The sequence below is a fragment of the Felis catus genome, chromosome B3 (assembly GCF_018350175.1).
Source record: "Felis catus isolate Fca126 chromosome B3, F.catus_Fca126_mat1.0, whole genome shotgun sequence".
Taxonomy (NCBI): Eukaryota; Metazoa; Chordata; class Mammalia; order Carnivora; family Felidae; genus Felis; species Felis catus.
Window position 1 is genome coordinate 32673748 of NC_058373.1, and position 20522 is coordinate 32694269.

The 20522-nt window shown below is 40.5% G+C and overlaps 1 protein-coding gene across 8 annotated transcripts in view; it reads right to left on the bottom strand.

The window, feature by feature from the left end:
• The window catches only part of NEO1 (neogenin 1), a 240748-nt gene that overhangs the window by 14458 nt on the left and 205768 nt on the right, over window positions 1-20522 (bottom strand). For 4 of the 8 annotated variants that reach the window (XM_023255073.2, XM_023255081.2, XM_023255080.2 and 1 more), the window contains exons 16-23: window positions 20154-20249; window positions 17481-17704; window positions 17257-17395; window positions 14935-15042; window positions 12382-12576; window positions 11718-11750; window positions 8696-8764; window positions 5110-5257 (exon numbers count right to left, since the gene is read on the bottom strand). In XM_023255073.2, coding sequence (XP_023110841.1) covers window positions 5110-5257; window positions 8696-8764; window positions 11718-11750; window positions 12382-12576; window positions 14935-15042; window positions 17257-17395; window positions 17481-17704; window positions 20154-20249 — 1012 coding nt within the window. The remainder of the gene's footprint in view (window positions 1-5109; window positions 5258-8695; window positions 8765-11717; window positions 11751-12381; window positions 12577-14934; window positions 15043-17256; window positions 17396-17480; window positions 17705-20153; window positions 20250-20522) is intronic. The other 4 variants (XM_023255079.2, XM_023255074.2, XM_023255075.2 and 1 more) reach the window with 3 other exon arrangements.

Genomic DNA, 20522 nt, shown 5'->3' on the forward strand with positions numbered 1-20522 from the left:
TGTGCCTTAATTTCTCCATTCGCTCACTCATCCACTCAGTAAGCACTTATTAGGTGTCCATTGTATGCCAGTCAATCTCTGTATTGGCTTGCTGTGCCCACAGCATTTCTGGTCAAGTGAGGAAGACAGATATTGAACTAAGTATTTTAAAATATTCTGAACTTAATGAAATGCCAAGAGTTACAGTTACTTCTTAATAGTTGCACATAAGGTGGAGAGGACAAACCTGGAGGAAGAGGTTGACGCCAAAGTTAAGACTTAAAGAAGGAAGGGCGGAAAATGCCTTCCAGGTGATGAAATCAGCTTCTGTCAAAGTCCTGCAGCAGAGCACAACAGCCTGGTATATCAGAGGGATTGTAAGAAGTCCTGAGTGGTGGGAGCACAGTGAACCATGGGAAGAATGACAGGAAATGATGGTGGAAAGGGAGCCCAGACCATAAAGAGCTTTTAGAGACATGCCAAGAGTTTAATTTCACTACGTGGTTTTAAGCAGGAGAGTAAGAAGATCAATTTTGAGTTAAAAATTTATGCTAACTGTGGTGTGAAGAACGAATTTATGTGGTAGGGGACAGAACAGGAGACCAAACAGGATGCTACTGCAATAGTCTTAGCCATGACTGATGGTGGTTCAGGATAGTGGAATGAAGGAAAGGGGCACACTTGACAGCTATTCAGGGGGCAGAAATGACGAGATTTGGTCATTTGAGATTTGGTGGGGTGGGAGTAACGAAGCAAGAGGAGCAGATGATGAAGACAAGGTGTGAGGATAAGCCATTCACTAACATTGGGATTAATGCAGTAGAAGCAGGTTTCACAGAAAAGATTATAAATTCTGTCTTGGACATGCTGAGTGCCTCTGAGACACTCAAGAGGAAATGCAGAAGAGGCAAGTGGTGTGCAAGTCTGAGACTCAGAAGAGAGGCCCTGGCTAGAGATAGAAACACAGAAGTAACTGGAATGCCAACAGTAAATGAAGCCATGGGAGCAGATATCACTGGGGAAGAGCATAGAGGGAGAAGTCAGTCTAGGACCAGACCCTAAGGAAGGTTTGTATTTGATGGCTGGGTAGACAGGAGGAGCTGTGAAAAAAAAAAAAAACATACAATCATGAAATACAAGAGAATGTTTCAAAAGGAAGGAGTAGTTGAGTTGAACACTGTTGAGAGATTAAGATGAGGACTAAAAAATGTCTACTGGCTTCAGCAATATGGAGGTCACTGGTCCTTACCAAAAGCAATTTTGATAAAAGTTGTAGGAGCAGAATCCAGATTGAAAAGGACTGAAGCATGAGTAAGCAATGGAAAAGTGGACGAGTGGACGCAGTAATCAAGAAATTCTGTGGTGAAGGGAAAGACAGGGGTTTGTAAAAGGCCAGTGGTAAGGACTACACAGCAGAATAAGGGTTATAATTACACTGATTTCTTAAGATGAAAGAGTCTGAGCAAACTTAACTGCTGAAGGTATAGAACCGAGAGAGTAAAAGGCTGGCTGTGCTAGAGAGGGGGTAACAGCAAGTATAAGGTATTAGAAAGATGAGAGCCACTGATCCAGAGGATAAATGAACAACTGGAGGAAGTATGCAGAGGAAGGTTTTTGGATCCAATGGTGGTACCCGGAGGTAGTTCTCATCTGCCAAGGGTAAGGCGGCTAATGAGGAACATGTTGAGAAGCAATGAGGCCCTAAATGCTCGGTCGTCACTGAGGTTGTAAGAGTCTATAAACAGCTACAATTGAAATGGGAGGTACTTCAGGTATCAGAAAGGGAGAAAAGTGATAAGAAAAGCTCACATATTTTTTAGTATTCATGGAACACCTGGAAAGATGGTCACTGGGAGAGGGGGAGGGAAAGCTCCATGAAGACTGAATACAATTCTTTTTGAAATGTTTGTTCACGTTTGAGAGACAGTGTGAGTGGGGAGGGGCAAGAAGGGAGGGGGATAGAGGATCTGAAGTGGGCTCTGTGCTGGTAGCAGTGAGCCTGATGCGGGGCTTGAACTCACAACCTGAGCTGAAGTCGGATGCTTAACTGACTGAGCCACCCAGGTGTCCCCTTGGTACAATTCTTTTTAAACCAAAGGACCCAAGTCTGTAGGACTTGCAGATTCAAGTACAAAGTGCAGAGCCTACTGTACAGAGCCTATTATCCACTCAGTTTCCTACCTCTCAATCTGAAGAATAAGTATTTTTTATTTACTTTGAATTTTAAATTCTCCAAAGCACTAAGGAATTATGTCACTTTGTTTTTTTAGACTCTTTTAAATAAAGATCTCAAGATCTGCAACTAGATATAAAACTAAGTTCATAAAGGTAAATAAATGTGAAATGCCAAACAAAGAAGCTTGCAGGAAAATTCTAGAGTAGAAATAATGTCATCTCTGAGGCTTTTAAGAGAAACCGTTTTCTATAATCAAAGGGGACAAGGAGAGGTGTAAGAGGCAGTAACCAGGAGGCTTATAAAAGGAGCTCCCATTCCCTTGGAAAAGAGATGCTCTGCAAGATCTAGAAAGCTACTTTGTCTGGGCAAAAGAAAGATTCAGCACCTCACATAACGTACACAAAATGACATGAAGCTGTCACTAGTGGCAGTGACAGGGTGGTTAGTCTGTATTCGTCCTCAGTACTAAAACCAAATTCATTGTTATCAAACACATGCATCTCGCCTTGGGCAGACCAAGTCTCAGGGATAATCACAAACACTAACATGAACTGGTCTCTCTCTCTTTTACGCAGCAGTATCTCCATCTTATGATCTTTTAGGATACTGCAACTGAAGTCGTTTTATTGCCCATAATGTGTTTTGCTATTAGGGCTAACTCAGGAACCTTTTTATTTTTGGTATCTGTCTCGCTGGCCGGATACTATACAGGAGTTGAAAGCAGTGTTGGGTCAGGGATTCTGTCAAGTTCAGGAGTGTAGGGTGTTATCAAGCAGTATGTAACTCAATCATCTGGCTATCTGCTTTAAACAATTACCATGACCCTCAATATCTCAGAGGAACTCAGAGCTAGCAGCCACCTGACCCCTCTGCTCATTTGATATTCCGATCATAAATGAGCCTTTCTTATTCCCTAAATCAGTATCTGTCCCCACTGACCCCCAACCTGCCCCTGCCAGCCCTAACCTCAACTTCCACACTTGGTAGCACTTTCTGGAAAATATTCTTAAGCTTAGATGTAGAATAAAGAGGGCTGTGGCCTTCCACTTCAGGTATATTTGTGCCATGAAAAAGCTTGTAAGAATGCCCATAAACCCCTGTCCATCCGGCTCACCGTGTGCACCTCTAAACAGTACTCCAAACCAGCAAGGCGGGACGCGGTCCACTTTCCTCTCCAGATCTATTCTCTATGTGACCCTGTGACCCGAGAGGTTGAGTCAAATGAACTATATCTGCTTCATGTGGCTTCCTGTGGATTTGGCCAACAGAAGACACAGGCAAGAGACTGGAGAGTAGGAGTTTTTAGCCTGTCCCCTCCCTGCTGGGCTAGAGGTTGGCAGAGACTACATTCCTACAACCACACCCAGTTCCTGTCAGAAAGCCCTCTCCTACTGCTTCAGACCTCTGAACACAGCTATTCTTCAGAAAGACCTCTTGCCCTTTTAGGCCTAAGGGTGACAGTGCCCATCATGGCTGCTGGCCCTCAAACATCTCTGCCTCTTTCCTAACCCCACCTATGACTTTGTGAATGTCCTAAAGGGACCATTTAGGAAAGAGTCAGGTTAGGAAAGAGAATCTTCCTTTCACTCTTTTTGAGTGTGCCACCTCTCTCCTGCCAGGACACCGAGTGATACACACTTATGAGGACCATTCTTCTTTTCCTTTAAAAATACTTAAAACATAATTTTTCATGTACAGTTAACCCTTGAACAACATGGGATTGAACAGTAGGGGTCCACTTACATGCAGACTTTTTTTTTCTTAATTTCTATTTAAATTTGTTAGCATACAGTGTAATATTAGTTTCAGGTGTACAACGTAGTGATTCAACAATTCCATACACCACCCGGTGCTCATCACAAGGGCCCTCCTTAATCCTCATCACCTATTTAACCCGTCCCCCCACACACCTCCCTTCTGAAAACCATTGGTTCATTCTCTACAGTTAAGAGTTTGTTTCTTGGTTCGCCATTCTCTTTTCTTTTCCCCCTTTGCTCATTTGTTTTGCTTCAAATTCCAAATGAGTGAAATCATATGGTTGTCTCTTTCTCTGATTTAATTCATTTAAAATAATACTCTTCTAGCTCCATCCATGTCATTGCAAATGGCAAGGTTTCCTTCTTTTTTATGGTTGAGTAATATTCCATTGCATAAATATACCATATCTTCCCTTTTGCCCTCTCAGATCTAGGGTTAGAGTGAGCATGAGGGTAAGTGCCTGGCATCCGACAGTTCAGAGACCTCTCTAGAGAGTAAAACCCCAGACTTCTGCTTGGCTGAAAACAGAATGGTAGCCATCTACTGAACTGAGGCAAGGAGGGGATTTTGGGCTCTAAACAGTCTTTAAATAGATATTCAATTATTCCTTCTGTTTTTATCTCTACCTTCATACCAATTTTCAGAAATTCTTAAATATTTCAGAAATTCTTAAATATTTGGGGTCTTCTCCAAAATAACTAGGCTGCTTCCTAGCTTTTCTTATTGGGTGTTCAGGAATCCACTTTCCAGATCTAGGGTTAGGGTTAGGGCCAGGGTGAGGGTATACGTTTGCTGTTCACCATGCAGACGTTTTTTGATAATTATAGTACAGTACTGTGAATGTATTTTCTCTTCCTTATGATTTTCTTAATCATTTTCTTTTTTCTACCTTTACTGAAGGAATACAGTATATAATATATAACATACAAAATAGATGTTAATCAATAGTTTATGTCATCAGCAAGGCTTTCTGTCAATAGTAGGCTACTGGTAGTTAAATTTGGGGGTCGTCAAAATTTACATGCAGAATTCTGACTGCCTAATTCTGAATTAGGGTCAGTGTCCCTAATCCTCACATTTTTCAAGGGAGAAGTGCATTTTATGTTTGATCTCTTTGTACAACTCCAAACACAGAAGTCACATAGTAGCAAAAGAATCAATAGCAAAAATCATGGGCTACATTTGGGGCTCCTTACTTTTTCTGGTGAGAGGTGGTACGCCTGGTACAAAAGACAGCAATGACCACAACCACCACAATGGTGACAACGCCAACAGAAACAATGATGACCAGCAGCATGCTACTGTCCAGGGGAGAGGTGGGGCTTCCATGCGGGCTGTTACTGCCTGGAGAGGGAAAACCGGGACATTTATTAGTGTTAGAGAATTCCAAACACGTATACACTCAGGCTATGGAAACTTCATGTGAACTTCTCTGTAATACACTCATTGCTGTGCCTTGCATACAGGTGTCTCACAAAATCTAGAGAACCAAGTTTCTGCACTATGTACAGTTCTTAGCACAGTGTTTTGCACAAAGCTGGTTCAATAAAAGCTTCTCGAATTATACTAAACATTATACTTGGACAAATAACGGGTCTGCCCCTCGTGGTCTTATATTATTTTATGCATAAATTTGTGTTATAAAGCACCATTTGTAAATCATTTAGTTTTCTGACTTTCAAAACCATTTAAAAAATGTACATTCATAGAAAGCTGAAGTCTTCCCCACCATAGAGATGTCTGAGACCACAAAAAACTACTTGAAAAATACAGTCTGTTTTTATAAATACAGTCCTTGCAAAGTCAATTCTCTTATTCAGTTTCAGGAAAAAGCAGGTCTGTACATACGCATTAATTTGACAAATATTTACCGAGTAGTTTTACTATGTGCCAGGCATTGTTCTAGTTACTAAGGATGCAACAGTGAACAACAAAGATGTGACTGCTGGGGTAGGGGCAGAAAATAAGCAAGTAAGAAATTATTAGTAATAAGTGCTGTGAAAAAAATAAAATGAGGGGATATGATACAGAGTGACTGGGTGGCTATTTTAGATTGAATGGTTGGAAAAGGCTTCTCTGAGGAAATGGCATTTGAGCTGAGAGATGAAGGACAAGAAAGATCCCACCATACAAAGATGTGGAGGAAGAACATTCGAGACGGAACAGCTAGTGGAAGGATCCTAAGGCAGCAATGAGCCCTGGCATGTCCAAGGAAGAGGAAGGCAGCCAGTGTTGCTCAAGCAAGGAGAGATGCAAAGTTACAGGGAAGAAAGTGAGCACAAAAAGACAGAGATAGATGAGTGTGCAGAGGCTGGATCATTTATGACCCTGAGGAAATTTGGCTTTCCTTCCTGTTACTATTTCCCCACTGCTTACAGGATGAGGGCCAAACTCTGCGTCCAAGGCCTTTTGTAACTTAGCTCTATTCTGTGTTGCTCTTCTACCTTCTGGAACACACTGCTTTGCTTTCCACCTTGTTATAAAAGTTATGCATGCTCATATTATAAAATGTGGGAAATTCCACCAAACAGCTCTACCATAGATACCTGATGTCTTTCTTTCTAGCGATTCTCTCTCCCCTACCTAACAAACAGAGCTGCACAATGATGGATGAGCCGTCTTACCAAGTAATGAGTGTTTAGTTTCTAGAAGTGCCTAAGAAGAGTCATTCTACCGTCTGGGAGATTGTGGAAGAAATTCCTAACATGAAGTTATGGCCTGGGAATCTGAGTGTTTAGAAAAGCTCCTAAAGTGATTCTCAAATACAACTCTGGTTTATAAACTTAGGATCTAATTCAAACTTTACCTATTGTGGGAATCCCATCCGAAACACTGTATTAGCTGACCTTCCAACTTTTGATTATATGATTTTATAGGCTACATCTAAGCACAGTGCTAGAAATCTGGGCTGATTTAGGAGGGCTTAGAGCTTATTATTCTACATTTGCTTTGATTATTTTTATTCTTCATCTGAGAGAAAGGTAAGCAGACAGATAACGTATACTGTACATAACGACCTTTAGTAAAACAACATTTTTATATTCGGGAAAGACTACAGAGCTAGGGACTAATAAAATTAGACCATATTGGGGCTTTACATAAATAACTTTCACTAACAGCAGTTTTGAGTTACAGGGTGGGATATGTGGTGGGACAGGCGGTACGAATCAGAGATTAGGGGCCTGGGGTGTGGAGGCTAGCAGGGGCGGTGCGGGCAGTTCTTCCCTGTTCTCAACAGAGATGAATTCCCATTAAACTGCATTTGACCTCTAATTTCTGAGAGGGCCAAAACCCCCCAGGGAAGATAGAGTGAGAGTGAGCTGCCATAGGAGCGTGTCCTGTTAGGGACGTTATGATAGGCCATTTCTTAAGCCTCATCTGGACTACTGCAACAGCTTCTTAACTCCCCACTCTGACTTCATAGTCTTAGCCCCTGACTCACTCTTCATTCATCAGAGTAATAACGCTAGATACTCAATAAATGGAAATCCCAGTGTCCCTGTGGTAGGAGGTATCTTACATGTGCCAGGCACAGGATGAAACTCACATTTCATAGTGTGGGTACCTGAGCTTTTGGCAGGCTGGTTCTAACCCACTACCTTCTCTGATGTGAGACTCTCTATCCTGTCTCTAGGCAGCGTGATCCCTGGAGAGAGCCGGCTGTTTTTTGTTGCCATGCTTTCGCACATGCTGTTACTGTTTCCTGAAATGTCCAACCCCCTCCTTGACAAATGTCAAGCCATCTTCCATGCATCCTTTCCTATCTGGGTCAGTCATCACCTCTTCTATGAAGCTTTCCCTTTTCTCCGTCAGCTGGTTCGTTACCCATTCCTGTTGCTCCCATAGCCTGTTACACGGAACCTGAACCTTTAAAAACATGTGTGAATGAAAGTATAAATGAAAGAAAAGACAAGGAAGTAATTGCTTTTCTCATAATCATGAATATTCTGTGTGGACAGCACATAAATGTAACACATGCATCCCAGGAGGAAAAATTCAAGAGTCCTAGAACTCAGCCTAGGACTCAGATTCCCACATCTGGTACAGCACCCCACACCTTTTAGGCTGCATGTGATAGTGGAAAAGGCACAATCGGAAGTCAGAAGACCTGGATTTTGGTTCTAGGACTTCCATAATTAGTGGGTGGACCCAGGCACTCACTTCACTCAGTCTCTTAATGTAAAAATGGGAATGACATCTGTTCTCCCTGCTTCACAGTGTTATGAGGATCAAATGTAATTTCACATGTGACAATAACTTAAAACAGTGAAGTTCTACAGAGAAGTAGGTGCCATCACTTAAGTAATCAGAAGGCACCAGCTCTTAGCCTGGCTAGGAAAACTGGGAAGAAGTTTTTAGAATTCCCAAATTAAAAACAGTGTGGTAAGCAGTGTGGGGGAGAAATTCATGATTCTGAAGCATTTCTTTGGCTTGTTGTTATGTGATGGATAATCACATTAGAAGGTTTATTTCTGAAAGCAAGATTCTAATTTTATAGAGGCAGGCAGTGGGCAAAGGAAGACTCATTTGTTTAGAATTAATCTTATTTTAAGTTGTGTATGTGGGGAAACAATTTTACTTATGGATCCTATAATGAATGGGTAATTCATTATAATTCAGCAAACATTTGCCAGAAAATGTCTAAATTAAACTCTACTCAGCAAAAGGAAATAGGTAACATGCCACAACCCACCACAAACAAGCTACAAAAGACTTATTGAGACTCAAGTAGAACTGTGTCACGCCCACAGGAAGCCAGAAGAGCCATAAGAAAGGCTTTACCACTCATTGGAGGTTTGTAGTCAGATCCTAGGTCTGGAAGCCGACTTCCTTTTCCTGCAGACCCTGAGGCTGAAGGAGAAGAAATCATATCAGTAAGGATCCAAGCCATTGGTGTGATGAGTCTGCTTCACATCAAGTGTTTTCTACAAAAAATATTTTCAGTCTACTCTGCCCATGAGAAAACAAAGTAGCACATAAACAACAGGGGGAAAAAATAGGCTGTGCAAAGCAAACTAAGGTATATAGCTTTCTATGCAATGAGGCATCTGAAAGGCTGACACCCTTGTTCCATGGCTGTATCTAGCATGTAACTAGACTGCCACTTGCTGTTCATAAGGTGGGAACACACCCATTCCTCTCGCCCAGGAAACAGTTCCTGAAAGACTGCTCAGAGCACTTATGGCAAAACTAGCTTCTCTCAGAAAAGGAACAGAGGGACTAGCTGGGTTGACTTCTGCATTACAGAAGTGGACTTTTCCAAGGACCTGGCTATGTTGATCTGGCCTACCAGGTATCAGTAGTGTTTGGATTTTTTTTTTTTCTCCAATTATAAAGTTGTCTTTCTCAGTATAAAGTTGCCCTAAGCAGGAGCAGGAAAACAAGTGGAGGTTCAAATCGGGTTCTCAGTTCCTGCTCAGCCATCTAAATACCCAAGGATGGAAAAATGAAGTCTTCCCTCTAGTTGCTCACCAAGGACACTGTCTCCTAATCCATCATAATGAAACACAATGAGTGAGGCTGTCGACCTTAGGCTTGGGACCACCTCACAAACAGACTTCATGAAATACAAAGATCAGTTTTTTTAATAATTCATATTCTTGGTCTTAGATTTTGTTCTTCACATTTATAGAAAAAGCTGCTTGGGTAAAGCAAGTATAAGGAGCCCTTTCCCAGTAAATCAAAGGTATTCCTCAATTCAAGGTTTGGATTTCTCCTGAAGTCTGAAAGAATTGCAAAGTCAAAGCTGCTCCTCATGGTTAATACAGGACACTGCCTGCACTTGAATACTGGCCTTTCGTGTACTTGACTTTTGGCAAGTTATTCATTATTTTGGGGTCTTAGTTTCTTCATTGTAAAACAGTGATAATAATTGTTTCTACTTCATGAAATGGTATTGATGATTAAATAGAAATTTAATCCTATAAAATATTTTGAATACCGCCTGACACATAGCAAATGTTCAACAAATATTAACTACTATTATTACAAATATAATAAATTTCCAGGGAAGAATATAATCTTTCCCTTTGCAGAGGCACAGAGTATGAAGCTTCAGAAAACACTTAAAAATGAGTTATTTCTACAAATAAAGCTTGACTAGAAATACATAAACTAGATGTGTTTCTACAAAATATCACAGCTAATGTCAAGTACTTCTATAAAAGTTAATAGCACTGGACTAAATGAACAATTAAAATCTGAACATCTGTGTATATAGTTCATTGAACAGAATAAATATCTAGATGAAAACAATGTTTTCTATGTTTCCAGAAGTTCAAAACTCCCAAAGTAATGCAAGCTGTTGGGTATCCCAAAGGGCATATTTAACTCAGAGTCCCTGATCCCTTTCCTGCTGTCCATACTTGTTACTTCATCCCCTTGTTTCTGTCGCCATCATTCCTGCCAAGTGGCACACACCACAGGCCATGACTCCAGCTGTTCTTTTCACTGTGATGAAGTCTAGTTGGAGGGGATGACTTAGTACTTGCAAAGCTCTTCACATTTAGGTCTGCTTCTTTTTCAGGTAGCCCACCTATAAGTCCAACTATCCAGAGCATTGTAGCACGTAACTAATTGCCAAAGAACACACTTTGCCAATAAACTGGTTGGCTGAATTCCTGTATTCCCCAGCATTTTTTTCTTTTAAATACAACCTATGAGCAAGAAATTCCAAGGATTAACCAAACACCAAAAATAAACATGGGTAAGGAATTTAAAGGCTAGAGGTGTGGTGCAAGTGAAGACTTGTACTCTAGCTTATCGAGTGAAGTAGAGGAAGGACAGTGAGCACATCTGTAATCTGTGCACACAGTAGGGTTCTTCTTCTGTTCTCATGCTTAAGTTAAAATGTCTACCATCATCAAGGTACCTCACACATATACACAAGCACATACAAAGAAAGACTCACTGAGTGCAAACACATTTCTAAAGCCTGAAACATGTAACCTCAAGTTCTGACTCTTCCTTGCCATTCACCAAAATCCAAAGACTTTTTACTTCTAAAAACTACTCTTAAATCTTGAAAGCAATCATCAACTTTCCCCTCATTGCTCTTGGTATAGAAAACAGATACCAACTGTAGCTGACTCCCTGGAGATGAAAACCACAATCCAGTTACTTCTCCACCATAGCAATTATAGCAGAAAAACCATGTGGACAGATAATTTCAAGAATGGACACTGAGTCCAGTGCCTCTTAAGTTTCCATTTTAAATTGTTTCTACCTCTGTTGAAATGAGCAAGTATATTTAAGGGAGAAATGGAGAAAAGCTCTGAAGTAAGCTTAGGGTAACAGAATAAATAGCACTAATTTTGTCATGGATGACCATACAATTCATTAGGGTAGATTCTTTGTGAGGGGAGGGAAATAGGATATCGGCTGAATTTGATTACAACTTTTCATTTAGAAATACTAATACAATCCTAGATGCTACAAATATGACAAACAACTGTGAGGGTTCCCACCATGGCCCAAATGCCTATCATTGTTACAGAATTTCAGTATCTTAACACAAAGGACAAACTGACCCATACTTAAGGCCAATCTCCTACAGCTGCAGAATTTCATCTACAGCTCCGTTTTTGATGCTGCCTATTTAGCTTCTAAGTAGATCCCCAGCTTTTCAGATACCCCAAGTGCCACAAACATGGACTCAACTCCACTTTGGCCAATAAATATGTGCTTTTTAACACAAAGTACCGATTTGTTTGGGAAAAAAAAAAGAAACAAAAACAACAAAAAGCTAGTAATAATAGGTCACAAAAGAGAGGAAAGGAAAGAAGAGGCCATCTAACTGATTTACCTTGATCATTAGGCATTTTATCAGAGGAGTCCGCTAACAGGCCAAGCACAGGGGAAGAAAAAACAAGAGCAAGGATCACAAGCTTTGAAGATGGGACAGGCAGAATTTTTAAAGGAAAAAAAAAACCCCACAAACTTCCAAACAAATTGAATCTTGTTTTCAGTACTAACAGAAAAGAAATTTCCAGACTCCGTCCCCAGCTAAATTTTACTCCTAATCTCACATGGTTCAGCACTTTATCTTTACTTTTTTATCTAGAGATTTCTTCAAACATCCCCCGTTAGTGTCTTTCTCTCTACAAAGGTCCATAAGCCTTTCAGGTTGAGAGCCTGCATGTGTTGAAAGGAAATTAACATGCTATTACTCTACCTGGTAACTAAACGAATCACATCTGATCTGACCGGTAAGAACTTTAGGATCATTGCAATTCATCTGCCTTAAACAGCCTTGTAAGTGATACGGTTAGGCCAATAACCTAGGGAGCACTGATTTGGTGGTCAATGGGTGAGTGAAGGATCATTTTGAGATAAAGGTTCACACTGTGGCTCATAAACTCATCATCAGGACTTCTTATATTCTCCACAGTTTCTATGTGCTAAAGTTATATGTGCAAGCATTGCCTCACTAAAGAGACATAAGAAAACACTATTTAGTGGAGTTTTACCTTTAGGTGTTCTGAATTGGACGGCTTCAGACATGGGTCCCATGCCCTTTGAGTTTCGGGCTTGGATTTTAAAGTAGTATGGTGTGTCAAGGGTTAACTCTTGTATCTGGTGAGTCAGCCTGTTTCCCACAACAGGTTCAATAACCCAGTCGTGTATCTCTGCGTTCACATCCGTACTGTAATATATGATGTAACCTGTCCGAAGGAGGAAATGAGAAAAGATACCTTATTCCTGCTTTTTCTTTGCAATCGGTAAGTCAACAAAGATATATGTTATGACACATACAAGTAGAAAACTAGCTACTGATTAAACAGCAATGGTGGTGCACCTGGATGGCTCAGTGGGTTAAGCATCTGGCTCTTGATTTCAGCTCAGGTCATGATCTCATAGTTTGTGAGATCAAGCCCCCAGTCAGACTCTATGCTGACAGTGTGGAGCCTGCTTGGGATTCTCTCTCTCTGGCTCTCTGCCCCTCCCTCACTCGTACTTTTTCTCTCTCAAAATAAACTTAAAAAAAGGCGGGGGGGGGGGGGCAAAGGTAAAATGCCTTCAAAATGCTACACTAAACATAATATAGAGAAAACTGCAATCTCAATGAAAGGGCGGGCCTATGCCAGCCGACTCCATCTTGTTCTGTGTCCTTCACCTTGACCATACCTCTTCCCCTTGAGTAAACCCTCCCTCACCTGCCTAACAGGACTCGGACCCTTCCCCAGGACCCTTCCCCAGCCAATCGGCTGAGGCCATAGCCATTACCTCACCAACTGCCCCCAGGCCCCAATAAAACCTTTGTCGTTTTGAAACTCGCTCTCTTTCCCTGGTATCTCACCGCTGCGTCGGTGCAGGTAGGGGATTGAGCTCGAGCTAGCTCGAATAAAGGCTCTTTGTTTTTGCATCGGACTCGGCTCCCTAGTGGTCTTTGGGGATCACGAATTCTGGGCATAACATCAACAGTGCCAAGCTGTAAGTTATCATCTGTATCAGCAGTTGAAGCAATAAAAGCAGTTACATAGTAACTATCATAAGTTAATAATACAGGGGCAAGAACTCTCAGAAGGAAACAATTCAATCACTTCAACATCTTAATATTTGAATAGAATACACATCAATGGTCTACAATTAAAATAATGCACTTTTGGGGCGCCTGGGTGGCGCAGTCGGTTAAGCGTCCGACTTCAGCCAGGTCACGATCTCGCGGTCCGTGAGTTCGAGCCCCGCGTCAGGCTCTGGGCTGATGGCTCAGAGCCTGGAGCCTGTTTCCGATTCTGTGTTTCCCTCTCTCTCTGCCCCTCCCTTGTTCATGCTCTGTCTCTCTCTGTCCCAAAAATAAATAAACGTTGAAAAAAAAAATTAAAAAAATAAATAAATAAAATAATGCACTTTTGAAAACAGACACTGATTTGAAGTGCTGTTTTACCTCGCACCAACATGATTTCCCAGGAGAAAAACTCCCCCGCCCCGGCGGGGAGAGGGTTGGGCAGTACCTTTATTAAAACTGCAGACTTGATGTGGCTGAAGTCCTAGTGAAACATCACCTGATACTCCCACCAGGGGGCACTCAGTCTCCACGGCTGAGGCAGGAAGAGCTACATGCCTACCTGACCTACACAGTGCAAAAATGCACTGCATGCATCATTACTGGTTTTTAAAGATACAATAAAATGTAATCCAAGTCAAGTCATGCTTCCTTCTTGTAAGGAACAGGGAAGTTAAAACACACACACACACACACACACACACACACACACACACACACACACACCATGAGAAAGCCCAGGGATTTACGGAAAGGGATTCTAACTGGAAGTGGAAGCAGGACAACACTGAGAAATGCGATCAGTTCCCTTGGGCCTCCTTATTCATACATAGGAACATCAGAAAGCAAACTCCTGTTCCTCAGCATAAATCTACACCGGAGCAGAGGTTCCAAGGGGAATAATTAAGAGCTAAATCCCATTGGGCTTTCCTCCCTGATAAAGCCAAGGAAGACACAGTGTCCTCTACTGTGGCAAGTTCCCTGGAAGTCCAAGGAAAAATCCCAGGTCCCCTCAAAGGCCTAGGCCAATTCAAACTTCTAACTCTAGTGTTAAGAGCACAGGAAGCTGAAGTAGCAGGCTGGGGACAAAAAACTGAATTAAAAGTTTAATGGGCTTTTTGGGTCTTCGAATCTATATTTACTGGGTATTACCCTTTAGAATCAGGCAGGGTCTTTGACGCCAAAGCTGATTATCTAGTCAGAGGCAGAGAAGAAGAGCTTTTCTGATATAAATAAATATGTCCATAAAGCCCCACCATAGCCAAAGACTGTCTAATGTAACAACGCCCATCAGACTTTCACCCAAAGTGAGTCAGACCAACTGGCCATTCATTTTTACCTTACTGTGAGCAACAGCACCCCCTAGGTCCACTTTCAAGGATCACCATGACTGTGCACCTCATAAAATGACCAAGCCAGCCTTCAGACTACCACTTCCCCCAACCACACAGCACTCTGCTGGGATGCTTCTGCCGGGTAGGAACAGAGGGCAGACATACACTCAAAGGCAGCTTACCTGTAATTTTGCCATTGGCTTCTGAGGGAGGCTGCCAATTTACAATTATGGTCCTAGGTTTTCCCTCTTTACTCACAACTGTCACGTCCTTGGGTGGAGAAGTAGGAACTACAAAAAAACAAGACTTTCATTAGTTCTTGTCCATTTCAATTTAAGTCACCATTTCCTCAACCCATTATAAGGCACAATAAGAGGTATAAGGCAAAAAAGATAAAGCCTCCTGGCTTCAAAGAACTCAAAGTCTACCTGCAAATAGCTCCAATCAAGAGAAGAATATGCCAAGTACCAAAGAGAAAATACCACACAATGAGAATACAGAATTGTTATCTTGGCTTCGGGTCAGGGATTTATAGGATACTTAGGGAAGTCAAAAGACCTTTGTAGTTAGTTACCAAGTATCTACTATATGCCAGCCATTTTATAAACAGTATTTCACTTAATATTTATGGCAACTTGAAAGGCAGTTACCACTATCCCTGCTTGACAGATCAGGGCATTGGCAATGAAAAAAGTCAGGTAATTTGCCCAAGATGACATTCCCCCTCAAATTTGGATAATTTTGTTAGAATATTTTCAAGTGTAAAATAATTTTCTCTTTCATTTATAGATGGCTCTCCAAACCAAATACAATGTTTAAAAATCTCTATTCCCTCAAAAAACAAATGATTTACAAACTGATGCTTTTAAGTTTGCACTAAACACACACTGTCAACTATTTGAGAATATTATTCTGAAATGTAAAGTTGTTTATGAAATGGAAAAACCAACAGAATAAAACAACACTGCATTTCTTGTATTTCGATGTCATGGCTGATAACTATTAATGTACCAGTAGAGAAATGAGAAAATTAAGTATATCCTTCAATTTACTCTTCTCTACCTAAAATACTGGAATTCTCCTAGCATAAAATGGAAGGCAGGAAGCCTGGTGAAATGCACACATCCTAAGGGAATATGTAGTATCATTTATTAACTAATGGGTTGGAATTAAGCAAAAAGATATTTTTTTTTAATTTTTTTTAATGTTTGTTTATTTTTGACAGAGAGAGAGACAGAGCATGAGCGGGGGAGGGGCAGAGAGAGAGACACACACACAGAATTCAAAGCAGGCTCCAGGCTCTGAGCTGTCAGCACAGAGCCTGACGCGGGGCTCGAACTCACAGACCGCGAGATCATGACCTGAGCTGAAGTCGGACGCCCAACCGTCTGAGCCACCCAGGGGCCCCAAGCAAAAAGATATTCTTAAAACTAGCAAAGAAAGTAAACTCAATGTCTACCTAAACTTTTGTGCACTATTAATTCTAAGCTCTCCAAAGTCAACCCTTTTTCTCTGTAGGAAGTCCAATCAACTGTGCAGAAGACAAAAAGGCATTAGGGCCAGGCCCAGTCCAGAGAGACTTAATAGCTCCATTTTTTTCATTATATACAGGTGAAAAAAGCCATAGGAGGCCAGAAGAGACAGAGACTCCCAATGGTTACACATATCCACATGCTAGAAAAGTATAAGAGGTAGAAGGTAGGCCTACAAATGAGCAAAAGGCAAATGGAATCTCAAACTTGGATAGCCTGCTTTCCCCTTAATTTGTTTAGGTGTCTTTTACCTTTCATGTTTATTTACAGGCAAAACCTGTTAGAGGCTGTCCCAATGGGAGATTTATCAGATATCAACCAGATATTAACTGGTTTGTAAGAAGGCTGCTGGGGCAGCTTTGTGGCCTACCAGTAAAGTTCTGAGGCTCCAGCAAGCATGGCATTGGCAGCTGCTTCGTTAAGGGCAGGTCACTTGTTTTTCTCTCAATTTAGCAGTAAAGCAGGATTAATGACAGTAATCCTCTACATCTACACAGTGCTTTATAATTACCATGTGCTTTCTCATCTCATTTTACCCTTACAATAACCCTGTAAGGTATGAAAAGCAGATATTATTACCCCTCTTTTACAGATGGAAGAAACAGATGGAGAGGCTGGATGACTTACTTATGACTTACACAGTCAGTGTTTGGTTGATCTGGGATTGAACTCAAGTCTCTTGATTCCTAAAAACTAGTATACTTTGCATTATATTATCCCATTATTGGCTAATGTTCTTGTTCAGTGATGAAGAAAACATAATTCAAACACTGAACTCCAGCTGTAGCTGCTTACTGTGTTCTGTAAATGTGCTAATTCACACCCTCGATAATTTTCCTTGGGTCGCAGAAGCAGGTGATGAGAAGTCTCAGGACTTGGGATGTGGGACAATACTCACATGGACTTCCACTGGCTCTCATGTCTTGCAAAGAGAAGAAATGCCATGTGATGTAAGATTCAGACAACACATACCGAATTCAAAGGTGGTCCCATGGGCTGTCATACTCCATGTGCTTGATCTTCGACCTTTGGTCACCATCACAGAGAATTCATACAGTGTATTTGCTTTTAAACCAGTCACCAAATAACTTAAAGTCGTTGCATTTGCATTCTGGAAGCATATGAATGAAGAACTTTAGAATTAGGAAATATCAATAGCTATTAGCTTTTCTCACCCACAGCAAATGTGCCAGTACCTTGTACTTGGTGTTTGCTGGGATGTTGGTTTTCCATCGGACTGTGTAGTACCGGGAATCTGTAATCTTCTGGTGTTTGGGCAGTGAGTTGTCCGCCCATGTGATCCTTATGGTGTCATGACTCAGAATGGAAGCCTGAACTCCCACAGGTGGCATCATGGGAGTGGGATCTGGCACTGGAGTGTATGGAGCATTAATAACAAATAAATCAACTTCAGAAGTGTCTGGGTAAAAAGTAATTAAAAAAGGGAAGTGGCATTTTAACATAAACAAAAATAAAAGAAAAGGAAATGCAGGGTAACATAATGGAATGAAAGATGAGGAATGGAGAAAGAGAAAGAGAATCCGGAGTTAATAGATAACCATCATTCATTAAAAAGAATATTTCCACTTGCATTCTTTCAGGAAAAATTTGCAGGAAAATCTCTAGGGAAATAATTATATTCTCTACAGTATCTGTATGTACATTAAAATCTGATAATCCAGTGATATTAACATAATCATACTTGAATTTTTTTAATTACTTGAAAATTCTACTACCTTTCCAAAAAGGATTGTGAGAAGATACAATCTGCTTTTAAAATCAAGGGTGTAATTTCAGAACAAGCAACACAAAGCTTATGATCTGTTTTGATATTTCAGTGAATATGGCCGAATTTTTGGGACATGGTTTATCAATGCATGTCAATGAACAGGTAAGGGTCCTACTCTCAAACCTGAGTCTTGAATGCCAGCCAATGGCAACTTAACCTGGCCTTGGTGTTAGGGTTATCTGATACCCACAGGGTCCAGTTGAGATCTACTGATGTCTTGGGTCTATAAGCAGTACAGCAAGATGGCGTACATCCAAATAAAGCAAAAGTAACTCTCAAGGGTATTATTCTTCCTGGGGAACAGGTAACGTGATACCATGCAGGAACATCTGCTGTACTTTCTCCAGTAGGGTCAGAAAACAACGCATCTAATGAATCCCAATCAGTTATGGGAAATGACATAGTTATGGATCCAAGTGACAGCCTTTATGAACTTTAGAAGTGAGAGTTCTTGTTTGATGGAAAGTCTATACTCATGTATGTCCTGTGCCATATGCAACAGACACCTTCTCTAAGCTCAATGTCAAAATAGAGGCTAGAATGTGCACAAAGGCAACAAGGACCACAAACCCAGGGTGATACAGCAGGATCCATTGGGCTTTATCAACTCTTGGTCAGGTTTTCTAAGTATACACAGATTGATTTATTTTAAGTTAAGGTTTTAAAATGGGTTTCCCACATGGTTATGGAAATTAGCCCTTCCTGTAACTCAAAATCTGAAATGGCATGGACCTTGTTCATGAATAATTGCCAAACTAATGTAATAGTCTCCATTTGTGTATTCCTACACAATGAGTACTAAAAATAACAGAGGAATAGCACACATTCTAGTCAAGGGCTTTGTTCAAAAATTAGGACACAAACCAATTAGTTACAGAATATGCACCTTCAGATGCAAAAATCGTTAGACTTCTTTGAGAAATTTTTTTTATTTGTAATAACTCTTGGAAAAGATAATGATGTTACATGACTTAGGAACATTTTCTTGTATATTTCTAGCCAGAAGACTATTATTTTTAAGTCACATAAGAGAAAATAATTTCAAAAAAATTTTTCTATTATAAGCCAATTTTAAAAAGTAGCAAACCACTTATTTAAATATTCTCTTTTTCATCTTACATTTTTTCCCCTTTCTGGAAAAAGAACTTATAAATTGCAAGCACACAGGAGAAGACAGGACAGAACTACCAAACAGGCAGTAAGGATGTTGGTCTTGTCAAGTAAAAGCATTAAAGAACAAAAGGGACAGAGATTATCTTTTTAAAAAGAATAATGTCAAATTTGCACTATTATACAAAGTATCCAAAAAATATGGCAGGAAATAGAGATTCACAGTTCTGGAAAACAAACGGAAAAGAGCATTTCTGAAAATGATAAATTCTTGGGTTTTCAGTATTCCTTAGAAAAATTTACAAGTCTTACATATTTATTTCAATAAGCTTTCTCATACAGCTCTAAATTAGAGATTTTATTTACCTACAGAAATTTTATATGTGTATTCCTTTGTTACACAAAAAATGAGTATTTTGGTCTCTTTTGTAATAAATGTACAGTCGATCAAATGGATAGTACGCCGGACTTTATACTCTTTATATAAACAAAGTTTGTGAAAAGCAAATAGAAGTAGTTTCCCAATCAACTCAGGCAACTAGTAAAGAAAACGATGGATTCACTCACTGATCATACACATTTACTGCTACATTTAGTAACCTATATAATTCCTCCAGAGTCATAGAGATCCTTTCTTTTTTTTCACTCCTTTTAGTTGTAACTCACATGACCAAAAGATGAAAATCACTTTTAATTCTCTCACAACTATGCTTTCTAGAGACCAACATATTAAAAACATCTGCTGCATATCTACATAGAGTTATTTGCGTAACAGGACTGTTAATATTTTCTAAAAAGAGAAAACCAGAAATTAACAAATTTCCCTGCTGAAAGCCCATTTTCCTGTATGAAGTCTACAGTGGCATATACTTTCCGTTCCACTGATACCTATGGGGCAGACCTCGTGCCAACATTCCACATAAGCTGCTGGAAAAAATGCTGAAGACTGAAGATGGTCAGGATGGCTTACCTGTGTGAGGTCTGGTCACGGCGCTCTCGTACAGGGGGATGCCTTCACCCACGTTGTTAAAGGCTTTCAGGGTTATCACGTAGTGAGAGCTGGGATCTGAAGGAAAGAAACAAGTGAAAACACTTAGAAAAAAATTCTCACTCCAGAATTTTAAAAATCCAAGGGTGACTATGCATGATCTTAAATGCAGAGGAAGTTAGGAAAGATTTTGAGAATTTCATGTGGGGATTCTTCTGGGGTGTGAGGAAATGGAGATGGCATCGTACACAGCCCAGAAAAGTTGGCTGGGATCAACTATCTGGAGTTAGTTCCAGGAGTGAGGGTGGCTGTACCTGAATCCTCTCTTGGCCTCAACTAACCAATGGTTTG